Source organism: Falco cherrug, chromosome 5 (assembly GCF_023634085.1).
Source record: "Falco cherrug isolate bFalChe1 chromosome 5, bFalChe1.pri, whole genome shotgun sequence".
In the NCBI taxonomy this organism is placed as follows: Eukaryota; Metazoa; Chordata; class Aves; order Falconiformes; family Falconidae; genus Falco; species Falco cherrug.
The window spans coordinates 44,971,129-44,990,662 of NC_073701.1; the positions used below are offsets into that span (position 1 = coordinate 44,971,129).

At 41.3% G+C, this 19,534-nt stretch overlaps 1 protein-coding gene across 7 annotated transcripts in view; it reads right to left on the reverse strand.

Moving 5' to 3' along the window:
• TMCC3 (transmembrane and coiled-coil domain family 3) overlaps nt 1-19,534 on the reverse strand; it is a 147,821-nt gene that overhangs the window by 48,276 nt on the left and 80,011 nt on the right. The window contains exon 1 of one of the 7 annotated variants that reach the window (XM_005446306.3): nt 5,206-5,489. The exons of the other annotated variants lie outside the window; for them this stretch is intronic. Coding sequence (XP_005446363.2) covers nt 5,206-5,283 — 78 coding nt within the window. The 5' untranslated portion in view covers nt 5,284-5,489. Of the gene's footprint in view, nt 1-5,205; nt 5,490-19,534 lie in introns of those variants that run through there. 7 annotated transcript variants of the gene reach the window in all.

Sequence of the window (19,534 nt, forward strand, 5' to 3'; positions counted from 1 at the left end):
AAAATACAACCTTTATTGCTTATAACTCTACCAAAGAGGTTCACCTTGCAGGATCCGGGGAGCACAGCAATACTATACTAAGCCATACAGAAACAATTTCCCCCTTTATTTCATTTGACAACAAATTACACCTAACATTGACCTTTAGCTTTTAGATGTATTTAATCCCAAAACTCAAAGTATACTAAAGAAAGATACCAGCTTTCTAAACTTCCTAATAATCATTTCTGGAACTAACAAAAAAAATAAGAAGTCACACTTTTCCAAATAGCTCTACAATGACAAAATAAACAAAACTTGATTATTGTTTTAAATGATCAAACCAGGATTTTCTTCAGTTTGGATCAGCTAATCTGTCTTTTTGGGTTCACATTACAATTATCGCTTCCCTCTCTTACTCCCAATACCCCTGTATCATTTAGCCTACTCTTCAACAGGTTTCACATATTTCTAGATACACAGCGGATTCAAAACCATTGGAGGTCATAATAATATTCTGTCCCATCAAATTATCTTCCTCTTATGTCAAAATATGAGGGCACTGTGGGAAAAGCATGCCTAAGTTCTTGGAGCACAAAATATCTGGGGGTTTGGTTACAAGTCAAAAAAGCCCAGAACAAGCATTTCTCCTATGCTGATTGTTGCATTTAAAGTAACACCAGGAGATTAAATCTAACACTGTGGGTGAGGTGGGTTTTTTTGGTTTGGGTAGAAGGGGGTTTTTTGTTGATCTGTTTGTTTTGGGGTTTTTTTGGTTTGGGTTTTGTTTTGGTTTTTACATTTTTAATCCTTCTAGGTCCCTTTATGTTATTTCCTCTAAATGTACTAAAATTTTAAGCAATAGAGGGAATTCAAGGACAGATGATGAAAGTGATTAGAGGCTTAGAAAGATTTCAATATGAGAAGAGATTAGTAAAAAGACTGCCTTGCTTATAGATAAGATGAATGGGAGGGATCATAAAAGAGACACGGAAAATGAGAAGAGACATTCCACAGAAGTTTTTTCATCAGTAGAAAGCAAATGGATTTCTGTATTCCTTTTTAATGTAAGCCTTTTTGTGTGTGTGATCACACACACGTTAGAATCAATCCACAAACACTGGTTCTATTGCTAGTCTCACTAAGGCTGAAAGCCCAGGAAGATTGAAATTAAGATTCTTTATTTGTTACTAAATAAGCCACATTTTTTCCAGCTAAGGTTTGGAGTTTGTTTTTGTGTTTGGTTTTTTGGTTTTGTTTTTTTGGGGGTTTTTTGTTTTTTTAAATAAAGGAAGAATTCTTACTATTTCAAATATGTCTACCACTAATAAAGAGAAAGCTCTGAATTGGCTCCGATGTGCAAAAAATTACCTAATTAGGACTTCCTACATCTCTCTAAAGCATCTGGTACTTCTTAAAAGTAGGACGTATCACTGCATAGACTTCTGATGGGATGCAGTAAAGGAGCTCATATGTTCTAGTTGTACTAGGAAAGGATTTCTCTCCTACAAAGCCACACATACACATTTATAATCCTGATGACACATGGAGGATTCTTGTTCTGTAAGGAGCAAGAGATCAACAGAGAAGAGCAATGCAGAAAAAATATATACACAGGTTTCTGAGGTCTAAATAGGACAACCTGGTGAGCAGAAACAATAGCTTTAAGTAAGCCTTGAAAGGTGGCCCCAACACAATGCTCTACAAAAAAAAAGTCAACACAGCAAGGTGTAAATTAGCACAGCCAAGCCAGTCTGAGCATCAGAAATCTAACTATTGCAAATACATAGACCTCTGCATGGACTTACTGCCCAAGAAGTACAGTGTAGCCAGAATCTGAGCAGCTCTAGTCTCCCACAGTACTCACTGCAAAAACAAGTCCCTTCAGAAAGCTCCCCATGACACTCTTTAGTTATTCTGCAAGCTACATTCCAGCAAGAACAGCACTTGGTGCCTGATAGATAAAAATGCAGCCCTTGTTCCCAAATCTTGTCCTACTTCACAGCTTCAGTCCTGATTTTGAAAGATTTGGATTAGTTTTCGAAGTGTTGCAGGAATCAGCTTGTAATGATGCGAAGCACAGTGAAACTGTAGTGACTGGCATTAGCAGAGGCAGACTGAAACATTTTGCACAACTGTATTGTCCACATCGATTCCACCTGCGCCACCAGAGGTGCAGTAATGCAGATTACGAGAGTGACTAGATACTATTGACAAGGAGAGGCAGAAGTCTTCTAGAAGGGTACCCTTTTTTAAAGCTGGGGATGGACAATTTACCAGAACCGAGGTAACCACACAACTGCAAACCTATCCCCACTAAGTAATACCAAAACTGTAAGGCACTGGTATTGTTGCAAGCAATAGTAGTTTTATGCCCCACTCTGTGCTGCCATGCACAGCATAGCTTGGCTCTCTTGTGACTCGTCCAAGAAAGAGAACAGGAACCCAACCCTTCCCTCAAAATACATTGCCTCTTTAGGTGGTAATGACTCCCCCATGTTAAGAATGGCCCAGCTGTCCTTCATTATTGTTTCTCTTTCAGGCACTGGGAACTTTGCAAAAAACATGGCATATGGTTCACTGGAAAGTTGTTAACAGAGGCCAGGACATCTTATACTTCAAATGGCCTTAAAGAAGAAGGTCTTGAATAGACCTGTTGTCATATGCAGAAGGAGTTTTTTAGCTGCAGCAGGAATTTTAAAATCCTTTTCCCCTCAGATTCTAGTTTACAAACTATAGGCTATATTCACAGCAAGATGCTCTAGCACTTCTGCAAACTGAATGTGATGATGCCTTCCTACAGTATGTTGGAATTTTTGAACTGTCTTCTTGCATGTCAATAGAGAAGGCTTCACTTTCTCACAAGAAAAATCCTTAGATGGGCTTGAAAAACACAGGCAGTAATCTACAGGGCTGCAGAAGCTCTTCAAAACACGCCCACCTAAAAACTGGACTCAATAGCCTGTGTTATACAGACTATGAGATCCAGAAACTGTTTTGACAGCTCTTTTCCTCAGGCTTTATTAGAACTATCTCACCCTACTTCTTATACCACTGTCCCTATCCTGCAGACAAAACCAACTACTAAGACTTTCTTCACACAAGCAAGTCTCCCTAGTTTGTTCAGGTTCTCTGAGTGTGCTGCCTCAGCTCTGTATTGCTGTGTTCGTGCTCTGCATTGCTCTCATCAATGAATGTTTGGAAATTACAGCTTTAACTACTGCTGTTCTGATGCTTTTTATTCAGTCTCTGAAAGAAAAGCAGTGTCCTGCTTTCTCGCGTCTTTCCTAAGTAACACCACCAGTTGCTGCTGCTCCAGTGCCTGACCACTTCCATCCCCCTGGTTAAAGCAGTAAGAGGAATGTTGAAGTTATTCAAGCAATTTACCCAGGAAACAATCCTATTTGTCTGAAAAAAGCACAAATGGATTTAATGCAAGTTCTTGCCATCATCTAGAACATACAACCTGCTGCTACCACCTCCAGCAATTATATTACAAGTTCTGTGGTATCTGACACAACTTGTAAAGCCCAACCCCTCGAGCAAAGCAATTACATACAACTCTACAAACCTGTTACAGGGTTATATTACCAGTTCTCATGGTCGCAGGAAGGGAAGGAGAGGCTAATCCTGATTAAAAGAAACCCAAAATCCGACTGAAGCCCAAAGCTTTCATAAAATTCTCTTAAGCATTTTTTGTTGTTGTTTTTCAATGCACAAGTACAATATGCAACGCTGAAAATTAGCTGTGATACTTCATGCTTTTAAACAAATCAGCTAGACTATAGAGTGGACTTCAGATTTAACTCTTAAAAGACACCAAAAATCATCCTTGAAGATATGCAACTTTCTTCTGTGGCCACAGTAAGCTAGGTACTACATTATTCTTTCAGCAAGAACAATTAAGAGGAACTAATGAGTTCAACTTTCAAAGACTAAAAACAAAGGAAATATATAAAAATTTTAAATGAGTTATGAGTAGCATATGCACCCAGCTTATGGTATGAAGAGCATTGTAGACCCCACTAGTAAAGCTACAGTGTACAGGGTTACCATTTTTAAAACATTTCATTATGCAACAACAATCTGAAGCACAGCATCTCCCTTCCAGCACTGTCTATTAATGGGGCTGGATGGAAAATACTACTAATGTGCAGTACAAGAAAAGAAAAAAAACCCAAACAAAACAAAAAGGAAAACACCCCAAGAACCCTCACCCATCAAAAACACCAAAATCAGTCTTCTTGCACAAGAAGCTAATCCCTACACTTCAAACTGTAAAGCTCATTTACTGACAGATGCAGGATCTCAGAATAGAAAACAGAATTTCTGCTGATATCCCAAGTCAGCTAGAGCAACCTCTCTTTCCTTCATATCTTCCTGCAGCGCATGGGAAGGAAGAGCCATTTGTTTGACACCTGTTTGAGCTGAGCATTTAGGTAAGAATTTGAAATCTGTGCATTAACTAGAGAGCCAACTGCCTTCATCAGCAGGACATCCACCACAAAGGCTACTAAATACATGAAAGGATCACAAGTATTGCCTATACATGTTTATCATATATTGTATGAACAAATCATCAAAACAGTAAGATAAAGATGAACTTGCTAGGAGACCGTAAGAGAAACTACCCCAACAAAGCCAGACGCCATGGATACACAGTATATTCTTACTTTATCCCTAGCACACGCAGATAGACCTTTTCTGCAAATCTCCATCCCTGCCACAGCCGTGTTGCAGGTAACTTCAGGAAGGGAACCACAATGATTCTCTGCTGCTAGATACAATCACCTGATTCACAGTTCATTAGACACACCTTGAGAAACAAGACCAAAACCATGTATTCACCAGCGTGATCTAGACACAGAGTCACTTTATTAAATCATCAGCGCTGTTGACTTCGGTAAGTTCTCTGTTACTCTCACCTCCAGCTAGTTTCTATTGTGGATATATCTCGAACATCAGTTTCTGTTATGTCAACAACCGGGTTGATTTCATTTTCCTATATCAAAGAGTATTTAGAGTCGGAATACGAAACCACAGATAAAAAAAACTTCCCTTCGGACCGACAACCTAGCAAACGCAGAGCCCTCTTGGGAACAGGCAGCAGGTCGGTGGCTGCCCCTCACAGCTCGGCACCCAGGCCCACCGGGCAGCCCTGCCGTCCCGGCCCGTCGGCTTCCAAGGGTGGCCTCACAGCCCCCTCCGCACCCCCACACGCCTTACCCGCGTCTTGCGGCGCCGGTGCCGCTCCGGATCCGAGTACGTCCTGTCCACGGCCAGCGCCGTGTCGCTGCCCGGCATGCTGCCCCGCCGCCACTGCCGCCTCCCCTCAGCGCCGCCCGCCAAACGCCCGCGCGCAGGCAGCCCCGCCAGCGGCCGCCCAGCCACCAGCGCAGCGGCCGCAGCACTGAGGGGCCCGCCGCGGCCGCCGCCGTGCGGGAGGGCACGCCCCGCCGGGTGTGCCCCGCGGGTGTGCCCTCCTCCGGCACCGGGCGGCCCCCCGCCCGCACCGGGTGTGCCCTCCTCCGGCACCGGGCGGCCCCCCGCCCGCTTCTCCTCGGCCGCCGCACCCGCATTAACCCCTCAGCGCGCCCGCTGCCGCCGCGCGTGGTGGCGCCTCACGGTCGGGGGTGGGGGGGGTCGGGGCTGTGGTATTTCCCTATTTCCCGCTCTCTGCGAAATAGGGAAGACGCCTGAAGGGAGGCGAGGGTGGGAGCGAGCTTCAGCCAGGGGGAGGGAGCCATAAACCGCGGGGTTTTTTTGCCTTTTTTTTTTTTTTTTTTTTTTTAATTTTGAAGGCCGGCACTTGTTGGGCGGGGGGCAGCAGGAGCTGGGACAACGACGATCTTCCCAGAGGTATGGAGGGGTAACAGCCCCATTCCTCCTGCAGACAGCCACTGCTTTAGTTCAGGCTTTTCGCTAAAGCTCCAGCTCTCGGAGGACGTTACCATCGAGTGGCCATCTCCACTTCTTTTAAAAGAAAGTTAGAACCAGCAGCTATAGCAAAACCTCACAAAACCTAGCACATCCTGAAGGTTCAGAAGTACAAAGGGGAGAGACAGGAAGAAACCGTAAGTGTATTGTCATTTTGGCACAGACTCAGCTGTAAGGTTTTGGCTGTTTGCGGTAGCATAAGGCAGCCAGGACACAGGTGAGTGGGGCTGCTGGAAAATCCTCCATACCTAGAGGTTCACCACAATAAACATGTTGTAAAAACTCTGTCAAACCAACTAAATAACCAAGGGTCTGCATTTTCCAAAGTGGCCAGTGGTGTACAGCAGCCAATCCAGTCCCCATTTCTGCACATCACACAGATCAGATAAATCCTTTGGCGCCCTAGCACAGGGAAGCTGCAAACCTTACTTGTGAACACCCAAAGCAAACTTGTCTTCCCGGGCATGCGTATGCCAATGTAATTAAATTCCTAAATGCTGAGCAGGGTTTCTGACTCTTTTTTCCATTTGTCTTCAGAATATCTATGCTGATGAATGCATTTAAATCAGCAACACTTATATTTTAAACTGCTGAAAAGTGCAAGTAGAATACTGTTTTTGTAATCACTCGTTAAGTTGTACAGGAAATGTACTTCTTTCTCTTATGGAATAAACAGAACAGCTAAGTTACCACTTCTACCTCGTTACATAAAGTAAATCTGGAGTTCCTTCAGAATTACAGCCTTGCAACCGCAGCAGGACTTCACCTTTTAGGTACAGTTGTTAAGATGTTCATGCATGAGTCACACTGCTTTTCCCTAGCTGGAGACAGCAACAGTCTCAAGGCATGTGCATATAAAAACATAAATAAATCAACATAGCTAACTATCCTAGGGGGGGCACACAGCACATAAAAAATGTTTCCCTGCCACCATTTACATTTTTTATTGTAATCTTATGCTCTGAGACAACACTACTATCACAGGTTAATGATCTGATATAAGGGCCTCCTTGGTGAAAGACCTAAAATACCAAAGTAAAAATCCTAGACCGCAACTTCTTGACAGGAGTTTCTTCTTCAACTCTGACATCAGTTTTTACAAAGCTATCCCAAATGAATTAGTGAGTGGGTTTACTAAAGGAAGCATTATTTGCCCAACGCAGTATTCAAAGTAACCAAACTAACACAGGATAACTGCACACAGGCGATGACTTGCCATCCTTCCTATACTTCTTACACAGCTGAACAAGACAGCTGAAGTTGGAAGGCTGCTGGGAAAAAGCTTTAAAACGGGAACTGGATTTCTTCAATCCTTCAGCTCAGGCATGAAAGTTAATTCATGACTCAAAATGTACCAGAGGGTGGGGAACTCTAGAGGTAAAGGTCATCAAGAAATTAAATAGGCAAATGTTGTGGGTTTGGGGTTTTGACTGAAGTCATAATTGTGCATTTCCAAAGGGGACTGTGCAGTTTCCAGCACCTCAGATGAAACATCCCTAATTCCTCAGAAACTTTCAGGAGTTTTTTAAGCCTTGCCAGACATAGTCAATCAAAGCACAGAGGGGGTAAGTAGTTGGAAAAAGGGCACATAAAAGGCTTCAGCTGCTTGGCTTTTTAGTAAAACATGGTTTATTGTAAATCATTGTTTATTCAAAAGTTTAAGAGTTTTATTTAAATCATACAAGCAGACTAGCTGCAAAATGATGAAACTTCTCTTCAAGATGAAAAGAGGCAGGGATGTGCAATATGTATTTAGAGTTATATCGTGTGTGGTTGGGCTCAGTAGTATTAACATATGTACCAATATATTCACAAAGGAAGCACTCTCTCCTAATGTAGCTTCTAAGAAGAGAGGATAATACAGTTAGTCTGACAAGACCTTGGCGTTGCATTAGTTACACCTTCCAATTAAGCCTGTGGATCCGCTTGCTTGGGTGCTGCTCTCAGTGGTGACACACGTACTGGCAACAGCATCCTGCACCCGCAGCAAAAGTCCTGGCATGGTGGTTCCCAGAGGAGCTGTAACCACAGGGCAGCGGGCTGGACAACTAGGAGCAACTGCTGCACACAGCAGCAAGTTATGGTGAAGGAGAAATAGCTGCCTGGGTAGAGGCACTGGTCCCACAGATCAGGAGAGCCCTTCCATGCAAGCTGCATTAGGAGCTGTTGCCATCTCAGCAGTCTCTGCAGGTGCTGCACTTTGCAGATATCTCAATAAATGGTTCTTTTCATATGCTGGAGCTAAATCATCTGCATCTTAAGACTGCAAATTTAGTGTGTACCAAACTATGGTGCCATGCAATTCTCTGGCCAAAGGCTGCTCTTTTCCCCTTTAACTTTCCCCCCCTCACACATGTGCTGCTAGGTCCTTCCTGGGCTGTAGCAGGAGCAGGACTGTTATCCTATGGTGTGTTTGTGGAATACATTTCATTTTGCTTGGCTGAGCAAGGACAACTCACCCTTCTCTTGCACACACAGCTGGTTTGTACAGAGCTCCTTTCCCACTCCAAAACAGAAACATGACTCCCCAAACGTTGCAGAATACTGCACAGCACTTCTGACAGCCTCACCAGGTACTTCTCTCACTGTTATTTTCAAAAGCCCACAGAGTTTAGATAAATGCTCTTCCCACACACTGCACCTGCTCTCAGCTGAACTTTCAACCCACTAAAGCAAATCCTTCCAGATACTGGCAGGAGCATGAGGCAGTGCCACAGATAGAAGTGGTAGCCCATAGATGAATTGTCTTATCCTTTGTTCTTCTCACAAAGTATTTTTAAAAACTCATTTCTATGGTTTAAATTAATGATAAAAGCATTAAATCATCCCAGACATCCATTGTGTCAATTTTAAAGTTCACATACCTCAAAATCCCTCACTGACTGCCCAGAGTCCTTACAGGCACATCCTTCTCCAGTGCTTTCCCTCACTTCAACATACTGGCTCCTTCAACATACTTAACTCCTGTTATTTACATTTTTTTGCCTACCTTCTTAAAGTGACCTTTTAAAAAGTAATGCCAATTAGGAATGGAAGGTCTGGTTAGACTTTAAGATCACTGTACACCACTGCGTTCAGCTTTCAGAGGGACAGACATCAATACTGGCTTTGCCTGCATTGCCCTGTGTTAGGAAAATCAAATCGGTGTCGGGGCAGCAGAGGCATTTCCCAAAGCAAGCCTGTCAGGGGGAGCCTGGGCTTTCTACAGACAACTCCTGTCTCACTCTTCCCTGCGAAAGCTGCATCTTTGCCATCCATTTCCTGCTGCACGACCCTGCACAGCAGGTCCCACCTGTAAGCCATGAATTATCTATACTCACTTACGCATAGGCCGTGGAGGGAGGGAGAAGAATTGGCAGTGGCAACAGTGGGATTACTTAGCAAAAACCCAACTCTCACACAATGTAATCCCAGAGATGAGGTTGTATACGCATACTGGGAAGCATCACAAGAAAGAAAACCTGTATGGAGATGGAAGGCGTGGAAATTCTGTTGTTAGGAGGCTGGTCTGAGGTTTGGCCCCATTCTTTTTCCAGATTTATCATGAATCCGGATCTTGGCAATTTACTTTACTACTTTGGACTTCCACTAGCACATTTGTAAAAGGAGAAGCACAGCACACCTTTCTTCTGCGGAGAACCTTGAGCTCTCCACAATTAAAAATGCTATTATTAAATCTTGTGTTCTGATGTTTGGGAGAAATTAAACATACAGTGTCAAGAGTATATTGGCAAAGGTACAATCAGGAAGAAGGCGAAGGTCCTTTTTTCTACAATGGTAACATCTGTACTCTAAACAGGATACTGCTGCTTCTCATGAAAGACTTTTTGACATGCCCTCCAAATCTTTTTCCAAAAGCTTGTAGCAACCAGTCTCCAGGGAAAAGGTCTGCATGATTACAGACTGTCAGTGCCATTTCTAAGTCTGATGGCAAATGGAACAGTGCTGAGTGACATCGGTCTTGCAGTTATCCCTGAGTGCACTGTCACGGTTCTTAGTTTATCTGCCAAAGCATGAGCCTTCCAAGCTCATAGGAAAGGAGATACTTCACTTGTCTGTACCCAGAACAAACTACCAAGGGATCACACACACAGAGACATGCAGATTGCATTGCCAAGCTGTGACGTTCATTCAGAAGATACTGATAAACATTCAAACTGAAATTTTAAATTGATTCCTCTCCTCCCCTGATTCTCTCCTCATGGAGAAATGTTTTATGTGCTTTCAGGATATAAAAGCCATGGACACTCTGTGAATACCCGTTTTCAACACAGGAAAAAACTGCAAAACTAAGACTGTCATCATGTCTTATGCATTGATAGGGGGTGAAGGATAGAGAAGCAAATGAAAAATTACAGTTGAGGGTAACAGCAGTTCTCCCTCTTCCCTTCCCCTGCCTACTATCCTGTGTTTCTTGCTGTGTGATGACAGGCAATTTCAAGCCCCTTCCTTATTCTTGCTCAGCCTAGGAAATTTCTGCTACATAATTCCTCATTGCACCTGCTGAGTGACAGCATTAGTGCAAACAGTACTTACAGGACTGTGGCGATGTTTTGCATTTTAAATGCTATGAATAAAAGCCACCTTTTTAGCAGACTTGATTGCCACCTGTTCTGTATGTCCAAGAACTTGCCTGGAGCCCAGCTATTTACATTAAAGATGACCCACGTTTCAAACGCTGTGCAGAATTCTCCCTCGGGCAATGTTAACAGTTGCTGCTCATAAGCTTACAAATTTTCTTCTGCCCCATAATACGTCATTTGGGGCCCTTCTGGAAATAAGTGTATGCAGCCTGGCTGCCCCGAATCAGCCATTTCAATATTGCCATGAGGTATGCTGGACCAACAGCTGCAGCCTGTTGGCACATAAAGGTGTACCCCATTCCAAAACACAAATGTGAACTTGCATCTAAACTGTTCAGACTGCAGCCAGAAGGCAGCCAGCCTGAATCTCCTATTACTGCATATCCTGGTGGTTATATCAGTGTAACCTTTTATCCCAAATTATTCCAAATTAAAACAAAGAAGCCAAAACCTCAAACTAGACATAGCCCATAAGCACAAGAATTGGTCTCAGGATGTGTGACCTCTACCCACTGCACAGAGCCTCCCTGAAGTGGCATGTAGCCAGGTAGCTGACATCTGAGCTCCTAGATGCTCTGTAAGTCAATACACCACAGCCTTCTCCCCACTGCTTTATGGCCGTAGCTTCACAGACATCTCGGCTCAGTTTGTGGCTGATGGCTGCACACGGAGATTGTAGATCGTGCTGGATAGGAACCCGTCAATTTTATCTGTCTATGAAGTGCATTGCATGGCTGTGGCTCTGCAGAAGTTATGTCATGGTAAACACGTGACATCAATTATTTCCATATTAAGAGACAATGTCAAATGCAGGGTTAGGACTTCTTTGCCAGTCAACCAGAAAACACAGATGGGTTATGAGAGGACAGAAATATTCATGATTGCACAAGTAAGTATACACTACTTCCTGGTGAGCGTTGTTACAATGCAGCTCTTTGGGTTTCAGTGTAGTGACTCTATCTACAGACATGCAAGTTACAGGGACATGAAACTCAAGTTCCCTCATCACTATCAAAACTGACCACCTATAACTCATCTAACTGGTTTTGCTAATTCTAATTCAATGTAATATGAAAGCTTTCCTTTAAAACCAGGTGAACAGGGAATGTGTTAAGTCAGTTACCTGGTGGGTTAACCAGGTAATAATAAAAGCCATTAGATAAATACGGTTAAGAGCCCATTTAAGATTAGCATAATAAAACCAGAAAGCTCCTTCCAGTTTACTTTTCTGTCTGCCAGACCTAAACATATGACATTTAGCTCTGATTTGGGTGACAGGGACTCAAAAGATCAACATCAACTAAGCAGAAAAGTCCAAATGCCACTATGTGCCACTATATTTAATTAGCATAAATTTTCCAAGTGCCTGATTTTTACAACAAATATTTTAAAGGCAGCAAAATGCAAACAAAAAAACCCCACAGAATAGCATAGATATTTGCATTACACTAAGTAAATTTGTATCAACCATCATTTATAAGTATCCAGCAACGTAATCCCTTTAATCACCTAAATATAGTAATTTATCAAGGAGTTGGTTCTGGGTTATTACTATGTATTACTATATAATGCTACAGGATAGTTTTCACTGAATAAAGCATTTGCTGTTATTTGCTTCTTGGTTGTGTTGCTAACAGGTATTACATTCATTTTATTTTCATTTTACAATGCTTTTTATGGAAAAAATCCAGGTCCCTCGATTAAAGTTTTGCCAACTGCTTCAATATGCAAGGCCTTTATTACATATTTCTGTATATTCCACAGAAATTCACTCACTACTCATGTCCCAAATATAGGAGCAGAGCTTCGTAACTGCCTGCATGTAAGTATTCATTCTTCAAAATATCAAACTGCAGCACCTGTATGCATACATTCCTGCATCAGAACTATACAATTACTAATACTGGAATCATGATTTAGATTGGAATTTAGGTTTAGTGAGTTTAGATATGTGACTAGTTGCCCATGGAGGCAAGAGATAAGATATAACATGATTCCTATTTTTAACTATCCTGGTGTTGTCAGATGCTTCATTATAGTCTGTGAGAGAACACAGATTCTAAGCAGAAAAAATAAATCTAATTGTTTAACATATACTCATACTCATCCTTTTAGGACTTTTAAAATCATAATTTCATAAACTATTATTTGTTAAAAAAATTTGGGGACAATTTTTGAAAGATTCAAGTGTTCTGCTTTGTTCTTGTACAACTAGTGTAATGTATGAGATATCTTACAGTACAGTTTTCTTATCCCCTGGGACCTGAGTTTTAGCAGGAACATATAAGCAGCAGCCTATTTTGCAATGTTTTGGAAACTGTAGCAACACAAAGTTGAGTTCTAGCATTTTGTTTCCCCCTGAACTTCCATTAATGGAAAATGTTACAGCATGCAATCACTAGAAAATGGATCAGGGGAGATAAAACATCTGCCATTAAAAATTCCTATTCTGTTATACAGGAATATAATTTTCTGGAACAAAATTAATACCTTTTCTCCCAGAATAATTGTAACTGAGCTTTTCTTACTAAAGTTATATCCATGAAGGGTAGGATTTCTTTATCTTCTTAAGCAATACAGCTATGTTGCTAAAGCATTTATGTGTAAACCAATCTTAAGGCAACAGAAGCATAGAGAACCTCAGTGTCCACAGACACCTGACAGGAGAGCCGAAGACACCCTGCAGCAGCCAGACAGTTCTGTGGCTGAAAGAAAATGAAACCTCTCTGCCCTTCCAGTGCCCCCTCTGTACTCTGTCCTACCCATCACCAGTTAGCCTCACATGCCACTGAAATATGAAGCTCTCCCTCTTCCTGCCTAAAACTCACCAGTTTTGGCAGCACAGTTTGGGTTGGTCTGATCTGGGAGGTTGACAAGTAATTGCCTCTGCTCGAGCTACAAGCAACTCCCCACTTCTTTTATGTAACCACCTCAGGCCAGCAATTTTACAGATGTCAGACAGATTTTTCAAGCCCAATATAAAGGCATGACATTACCAACAAAAATCTCACAGGCACACACTTACAAACCAAAACAGAGAAAAAACCTGTAATAATTATAGGCTTGCTAGTGAAACTGTTCTTTTACAATGTTCCCTTACATTTATTTATGTTTGTGTATCTTACATACACAGCCTTATAAACAATTTTATTTAAAGTATTATAAGGGGAGAAATTGAATGTTCCAGCTTTCCTATTCTACTAATAAAGATTAATTATTACACATAGGTTTTGAAATGGTTGTAATTATGAGTCTCAGTAGAAAGCATTGAAGGAATATATAAACTCTCAAAGCAACATAAAAACTCTAATAGCAACATGGCATATCATAAGCGATTATAGTTCTGGGGCTCAGGACAAAGTAACACAGCTGAGGAGAAGCTGTGTTACACAAATCAAGAAAAACCTTCAGAAACAAGTGGTATTGCAAAAACATAGGACATGAAAGGAAGGTGCCTGCCTTGAAACTCACTCTGACACCAATTCTAATGATTTTCAGTATCTCAAATGCACTGGTCTGGTACAATTACAAAATAATGGAGCTATTCTCCATTAACACTCACCAAAACTGAAAAGCAGGCTCAGGCGGGATGTTATTGCTCTCTATAACTACCTGAAAGGAGATTGTAATGAGGTGAAGGTAGCTCTCTTCTCCCAGATCACAAGCAATAGGACAAGAACAGCCTCAAGTTGCACCAGCAGAGATTAGATGGGATATTAATAAAAATTTCTTCACTAAAAGGGTGGGCAAGCATTGGAACAGGCTGCCCAGGGAAGTGGTTGAGTCACCTTCCCTGGAGGCATTTAAAAGACGTGTAGAAGTAGCACTTTGGGACATGGTTTAGTGGTGGACTTGGCAGTGCTAGGTTAACGGTTGGACTTGATGATCTTAGAAGTCTTTTCCAACCTAAATGATTCTATTTCTTTCAATGAAAGGTTGTCCTTTTTCTAAAAGATACATTTTCTTTTAAGACAACATATCGCAAACCTTTCACTGTCTGAAAAATTAACAGGAAAAACATTCTATTTTCACTTTCATTTTTCATTTCACTTATTTTTCATTTCTGCCACAAGTTTTCAAGAAAATAACTTACCATTTTCCAACAGCTCTGTTTTGCACGCTGAAATTCTAGGCATGGTTTGAGGATTTGCCTAAACTGAAAGGCACAGTTCTGCCTTGGCTGGTAAGCCAAACTGCTCTGGTCACATACCTGTAGCTCTGCTGTAACTGCACAGAGAGTAATAGCAAGCAGCTGCCAAAGGGCACTATTTATATGTGCCCGTTGTGCAGATGAAGAACAATTCCAGCTACAGGTGGGGCCTCCCCGACAGCACAGCCACCAGGTGACATCAGCAGCCTTGAAACTACTGGCATGGGAAGATACCAGAGGCCATAAAGAGACACGGCCAGTTACTGGTATCAGCCTGGAAGCAAGCCATGTGAGCTGCTCACAGGTAAGTAACAAAGGCAGAAGAGTATTTATACAATGCATGTAAACTGCAACAAAAAACACTGACTGCTTGGATGTCACTGCTTCCTATGTAAAACTGATGGCTGATAGCCTGTAATGCTACATCTATATATGCATTATCAGGGCAGAGAGATGTACCTTTACTGCCTGTGTTTGGTCTAGTATCTTATCCTTGAGGCTGGGTTGTAATATGGATGCAGAAGTTATGAGCTGCTCAGAGACTTGATCCAGGTGAAAACTACCTCTGTCAAAACAAAATACATTATTAGATTGCAAAAATACACAGGTATGAGTTTTATTAGCTCCCACATCCGACTGGCTGCACAGCTCCTCAAGCCTCGGTGTTGACTCTGGAAAATGGTCAGGGAATCATGCCTCAGGACAGAAGTCAGAACCTAGCAGAAGTCAGAAGTAAGGACTAAAGTTGATCGTGTGACCACATTCTTAGTTGCCAAGGGTTTAATGGTGTCATAGCTTGTTGGGTAAGTTTGTATTCAAAGGCTTTTAACATCAATATGCTGTGGATTTTTATAAAGGCTCATTATCCTTGTAAAAGATATGGAATGAGGATGCAGTCAAATATTAAGGAATCTAACATTTATGGAAATTTGTAAAAGTATGGACACCCCAAAATGAACTATTAAGCCTTTAAAATGAACCATTTTCTCATTTTCTAACAGATCTTCAATAATAGTATGATTCAGTCAGGCCTTGGAAAAATAACATACAGCATCTTCCAAGCAAAAACCCAGCAGGAAGCTTCAGAGTGAATCTCGTGCTAAAGCTGAAATCAGCAGTTATATCTGAGTGTCGTAATACCAGCTGCTGAAATTATGATGAGGGAAAGATGAAACTAACAGCACTGCCTGAAGGACCAAGGGTAATGCAAATGTGGCATTAGAACATCTGTGGAGATAAAGCATCTGAGGTACACAAACAATTATCTGGTTTGCTAGAAAAGTGAAAAAAAAATCATTCTGTATAACTAAAATAAGTGACCCAGCAGGAATATGCTCTTGTCTTCTCTAAGAATGTGTCATCCCCAGGGGATGCTTCACTAAATCTGTATAAACTTTCCCCTGCCTACTGATAATGAAATTTCCTTTAGTTATCGGGATTTTATCTGGTCAGCCCCCAAAACCATAACGTATTTATTTTTCTAAGGCATCCAATAGTAAGAAGGGCACATCTGTACACAACTCAGCTTCACTGATGCAGAAAAGAAGTAGATAAACTCAACTAAATCAGCAGGGAAGTTTTGCATTCCTCTGTAGTGAATGGACACAGGCAGCAGAATAAACATGTAAAAGTTAAACAAAGTCCCTAAGCATTTAAACAGCTTAAAGTGAATCCTCTTCTTCAGATGAAAATAGAAACAAACAGATGTAGTAACTGCTCTCAGCAAGACACCTTCATCCCGTATATCAAAATCATACAGCAATTTTGAATGAGAAGAGATGAACAGCTCCCAGTCGGCAGGTTCTCCCCCCACAGGGTGTGTTTTCTATCTGTGGACAGTTCTTTACCTCCTCTTCGCATGCACAGAGCTAAACTCCCTGCAACTTGTTTGCATTGCAACAAACCTCTTTTTGATTCGATTCCCCTAGAAGTTCTTGACACAACCCTCTTGTTTCCTTTTGTAATTTCTAGATTTATGCACATAAAAACATGCATCATCAAACACAGGCGCAGGAGCATTTCCCCCTCCCCTACTTTTCCAGTATTCCTCAGCAGCTGTGAATGACTGTTCCAGCAAATGAATCCCTACTATTTTCAACATGTCTTCATAACGCCCTGTAATCTCAGAAATAAGAAAAACACTAGACAGAAAATTTTGAATATAAACTGCTCAAGCTACCTTCTCTTTGTTCATTAGGTGTTCTACAGACATGCGTATGTATAAACACACATTATTAATTAAAGCCTCCCCAGTGCTTACAGCGTTTTATAGGCAGAGGGAGCAGTTTCCATGTGGCACTGCATGGCGTGTAGGGGGAACACCCACACCGTACCTTCTTGACTTCAGTCTGCCAAAAGCCTGAGCAGTTGTCAGCTGGGCACTGTGTTGGATGGACAGTAAATAGCAATACAGGGCAGTAGGAAGAGAGTTAACAGTTTCTTTTAGAAAGGATGTGACAGACCTGGTACATTTTTACCCCAAGAAGAAGTAAGTGGACTTGTCCTGCATGTTACAGGTTGATTGGGGGAGGGGGGCGGTTCTGAGCTGATTTTTAGTAATTCTTGCAACAGATTTTTAAGATGGCGTGAAATTGCAACGAACCTTTTGACTTCTGTGAAACATTACCAAAAATCTAAGGGCACTCCCAAATCACTTCTGTTACTGCCAATGGGTTTTAGTTCAATTAATTGTGGACAGCCATTAAAGCAGGAAAAAAATCAGTCCTGTAACTGGAATGAGCAAGTTATCACATTCTGCAGAACCATTCAAATACGGGCACAGCATCAGTGTCTGTAGTTTACGACAGCACTGCTGCAGATGCACAATAAAATCTTGGTTTCAGCAACTAGTAAATTTGAAATACTTTTCACCACAAATTCTGTGGCATTTGGATATCTTTGAGTGTTGGATATGGAGCCCTCAGTCAGACTTAATTGTGTGTCTAGCTATTGTAAGCTAGAATTTATATACATAAGTACACATATTTGTAGATACATATATATACACACATAAGAAAGCATGCAATATCATCATTTCTTGAATCAAAATCATGAGAAGCTGTATGAAAACTTGCAGTTTTAATACCGAGCACCTGCAGTGTTTCCATATTAATAGGTGGGCTGCAAGCTAGCAGGAGCACTTCCACCAGGACTGTGTCTCAGGAAGAGGGAAGAAATATATAATTTGTTCTAGCTGCCTTTTCCTAATTCCATTTACTAGGATTTAACTGAATGAGGGAAGAATAGCTATCTAAAAAGCCATATACGTGATGAGAGTTTGTTCCCATAAGAAATTTCAGAAATATGTCTCCAGGTATCTGTATGTATGTCACCTTCCTGATTAAAATCTAATGATAGTAATTAAACTGATTTTGATCATCAAGGATTTTATCAGCATATAGTGCTGCTGCTTAGACAAATGGGGATTCCTACACATGAAATATCACCATTTAGTTAGACCTTGTAGATCATACTGTCAGTACCAGTCAGCATCAGTCTCTGGAGCAGCTGTGGCAGAATTTACCATGTAGCTGAGATCTGCTGCAATGGATACTCAGGACTAATTCTTTGGACCTTAAATTCCATGTAGTTTTGCAAAGACACTGATGTATTTATGCAAGTGCTTTGAAGAATATGCTGATCCTGTCAGATCACATGGCATCTGAGAGAGAATGTGGAAACTATTTTCAAGATTTTAGAAATATGCACGTACAAGTTATTGACTTATGTATGGCCAACAGCTTTTCTGTGAGGTTATTTCAAAGGCACACTGATATTTTACCGAATTATCCATCACTTCAGGGCTATAGTTACAAGCATCTTTTATTAAAACTTAAATTTCCCTGGATAATCTACTTGGTCTTTTCACTTCATTTCTAATGTTTTTCCTTAAAAGAGATCTGGAGACTATCAAGCTGAGGTGCTAACAAAACAAAAAAACAACCCCAATTTAACTTTCAGATATGGCCACAGCACTAGCATTGCTAAACAGGGAGTCTGAAAGGCCTCCTGCTGCACCCTTTTATTAATATTCAACCTTGATCTTTCTGCATCCTTTGATTTTGTGGTTTGCTTGAAAGACTTGATACATACAGGAATCTTTCAAGTATCATTCTGAACAGTATTTTTTATTTTATTTATGTATATATACAAAATTGTTTATAGCAGTTGTGCTTTAGTGTAACACAAACAAATATATCTGATACAGTTAAGCAAATCAGAGATGACACTGTTCCCAGAACAGTTCTTGAGCTCTGCCTGTGTTGAGCTCCATCCCATAGTCAGGGGTATCATCATGCAGTTTGGCGCTGTCAGCACAGGATGAATTTCACCCCTCAGACACTTTCCGACTAATCTCATTTCTGTCAGCCTCCCTGGAAGATGGAAGACAGTGTATGGATGCCTTATATGAATTTGAAATAAGCCATAAAGAAGACAGATATTAATTGGGTCTCTTCTGCTGCTGAAGGCTGATGCCTTAGCTGTGTACTGAGGGAAATTCTTGTCAGCACAGATGGTTAGTTTCAATCAGGCCATGCCAATTAAATGTTATTATAACAACAGAGATGGGGTTATTTTGTGGCAGCAGCCAGATTTCAGGCGAAGTTAAAAGCACGTGGGTACTGAGAAAGTTAAATCTGATACTAAACATGGCAACAAAACTCAGCAATCTGCTGTGTGCAGGTGATACTGCAAGGCACAGGAAAGCTTGCCTGAAACAGTCTACTGCATCTGCTGGCATGCTGTAATGCAGTGGTACCATGTTTTAAATTTCCTCTGAGGTGAGAAAACTCAGTGTAAACACTCTGCCTGTATTTGTCAACATTTATCTCTCAATGTATATTGATCACTGGAAGCCTAAAAATAAAATAAAGCCAGTGTGCAG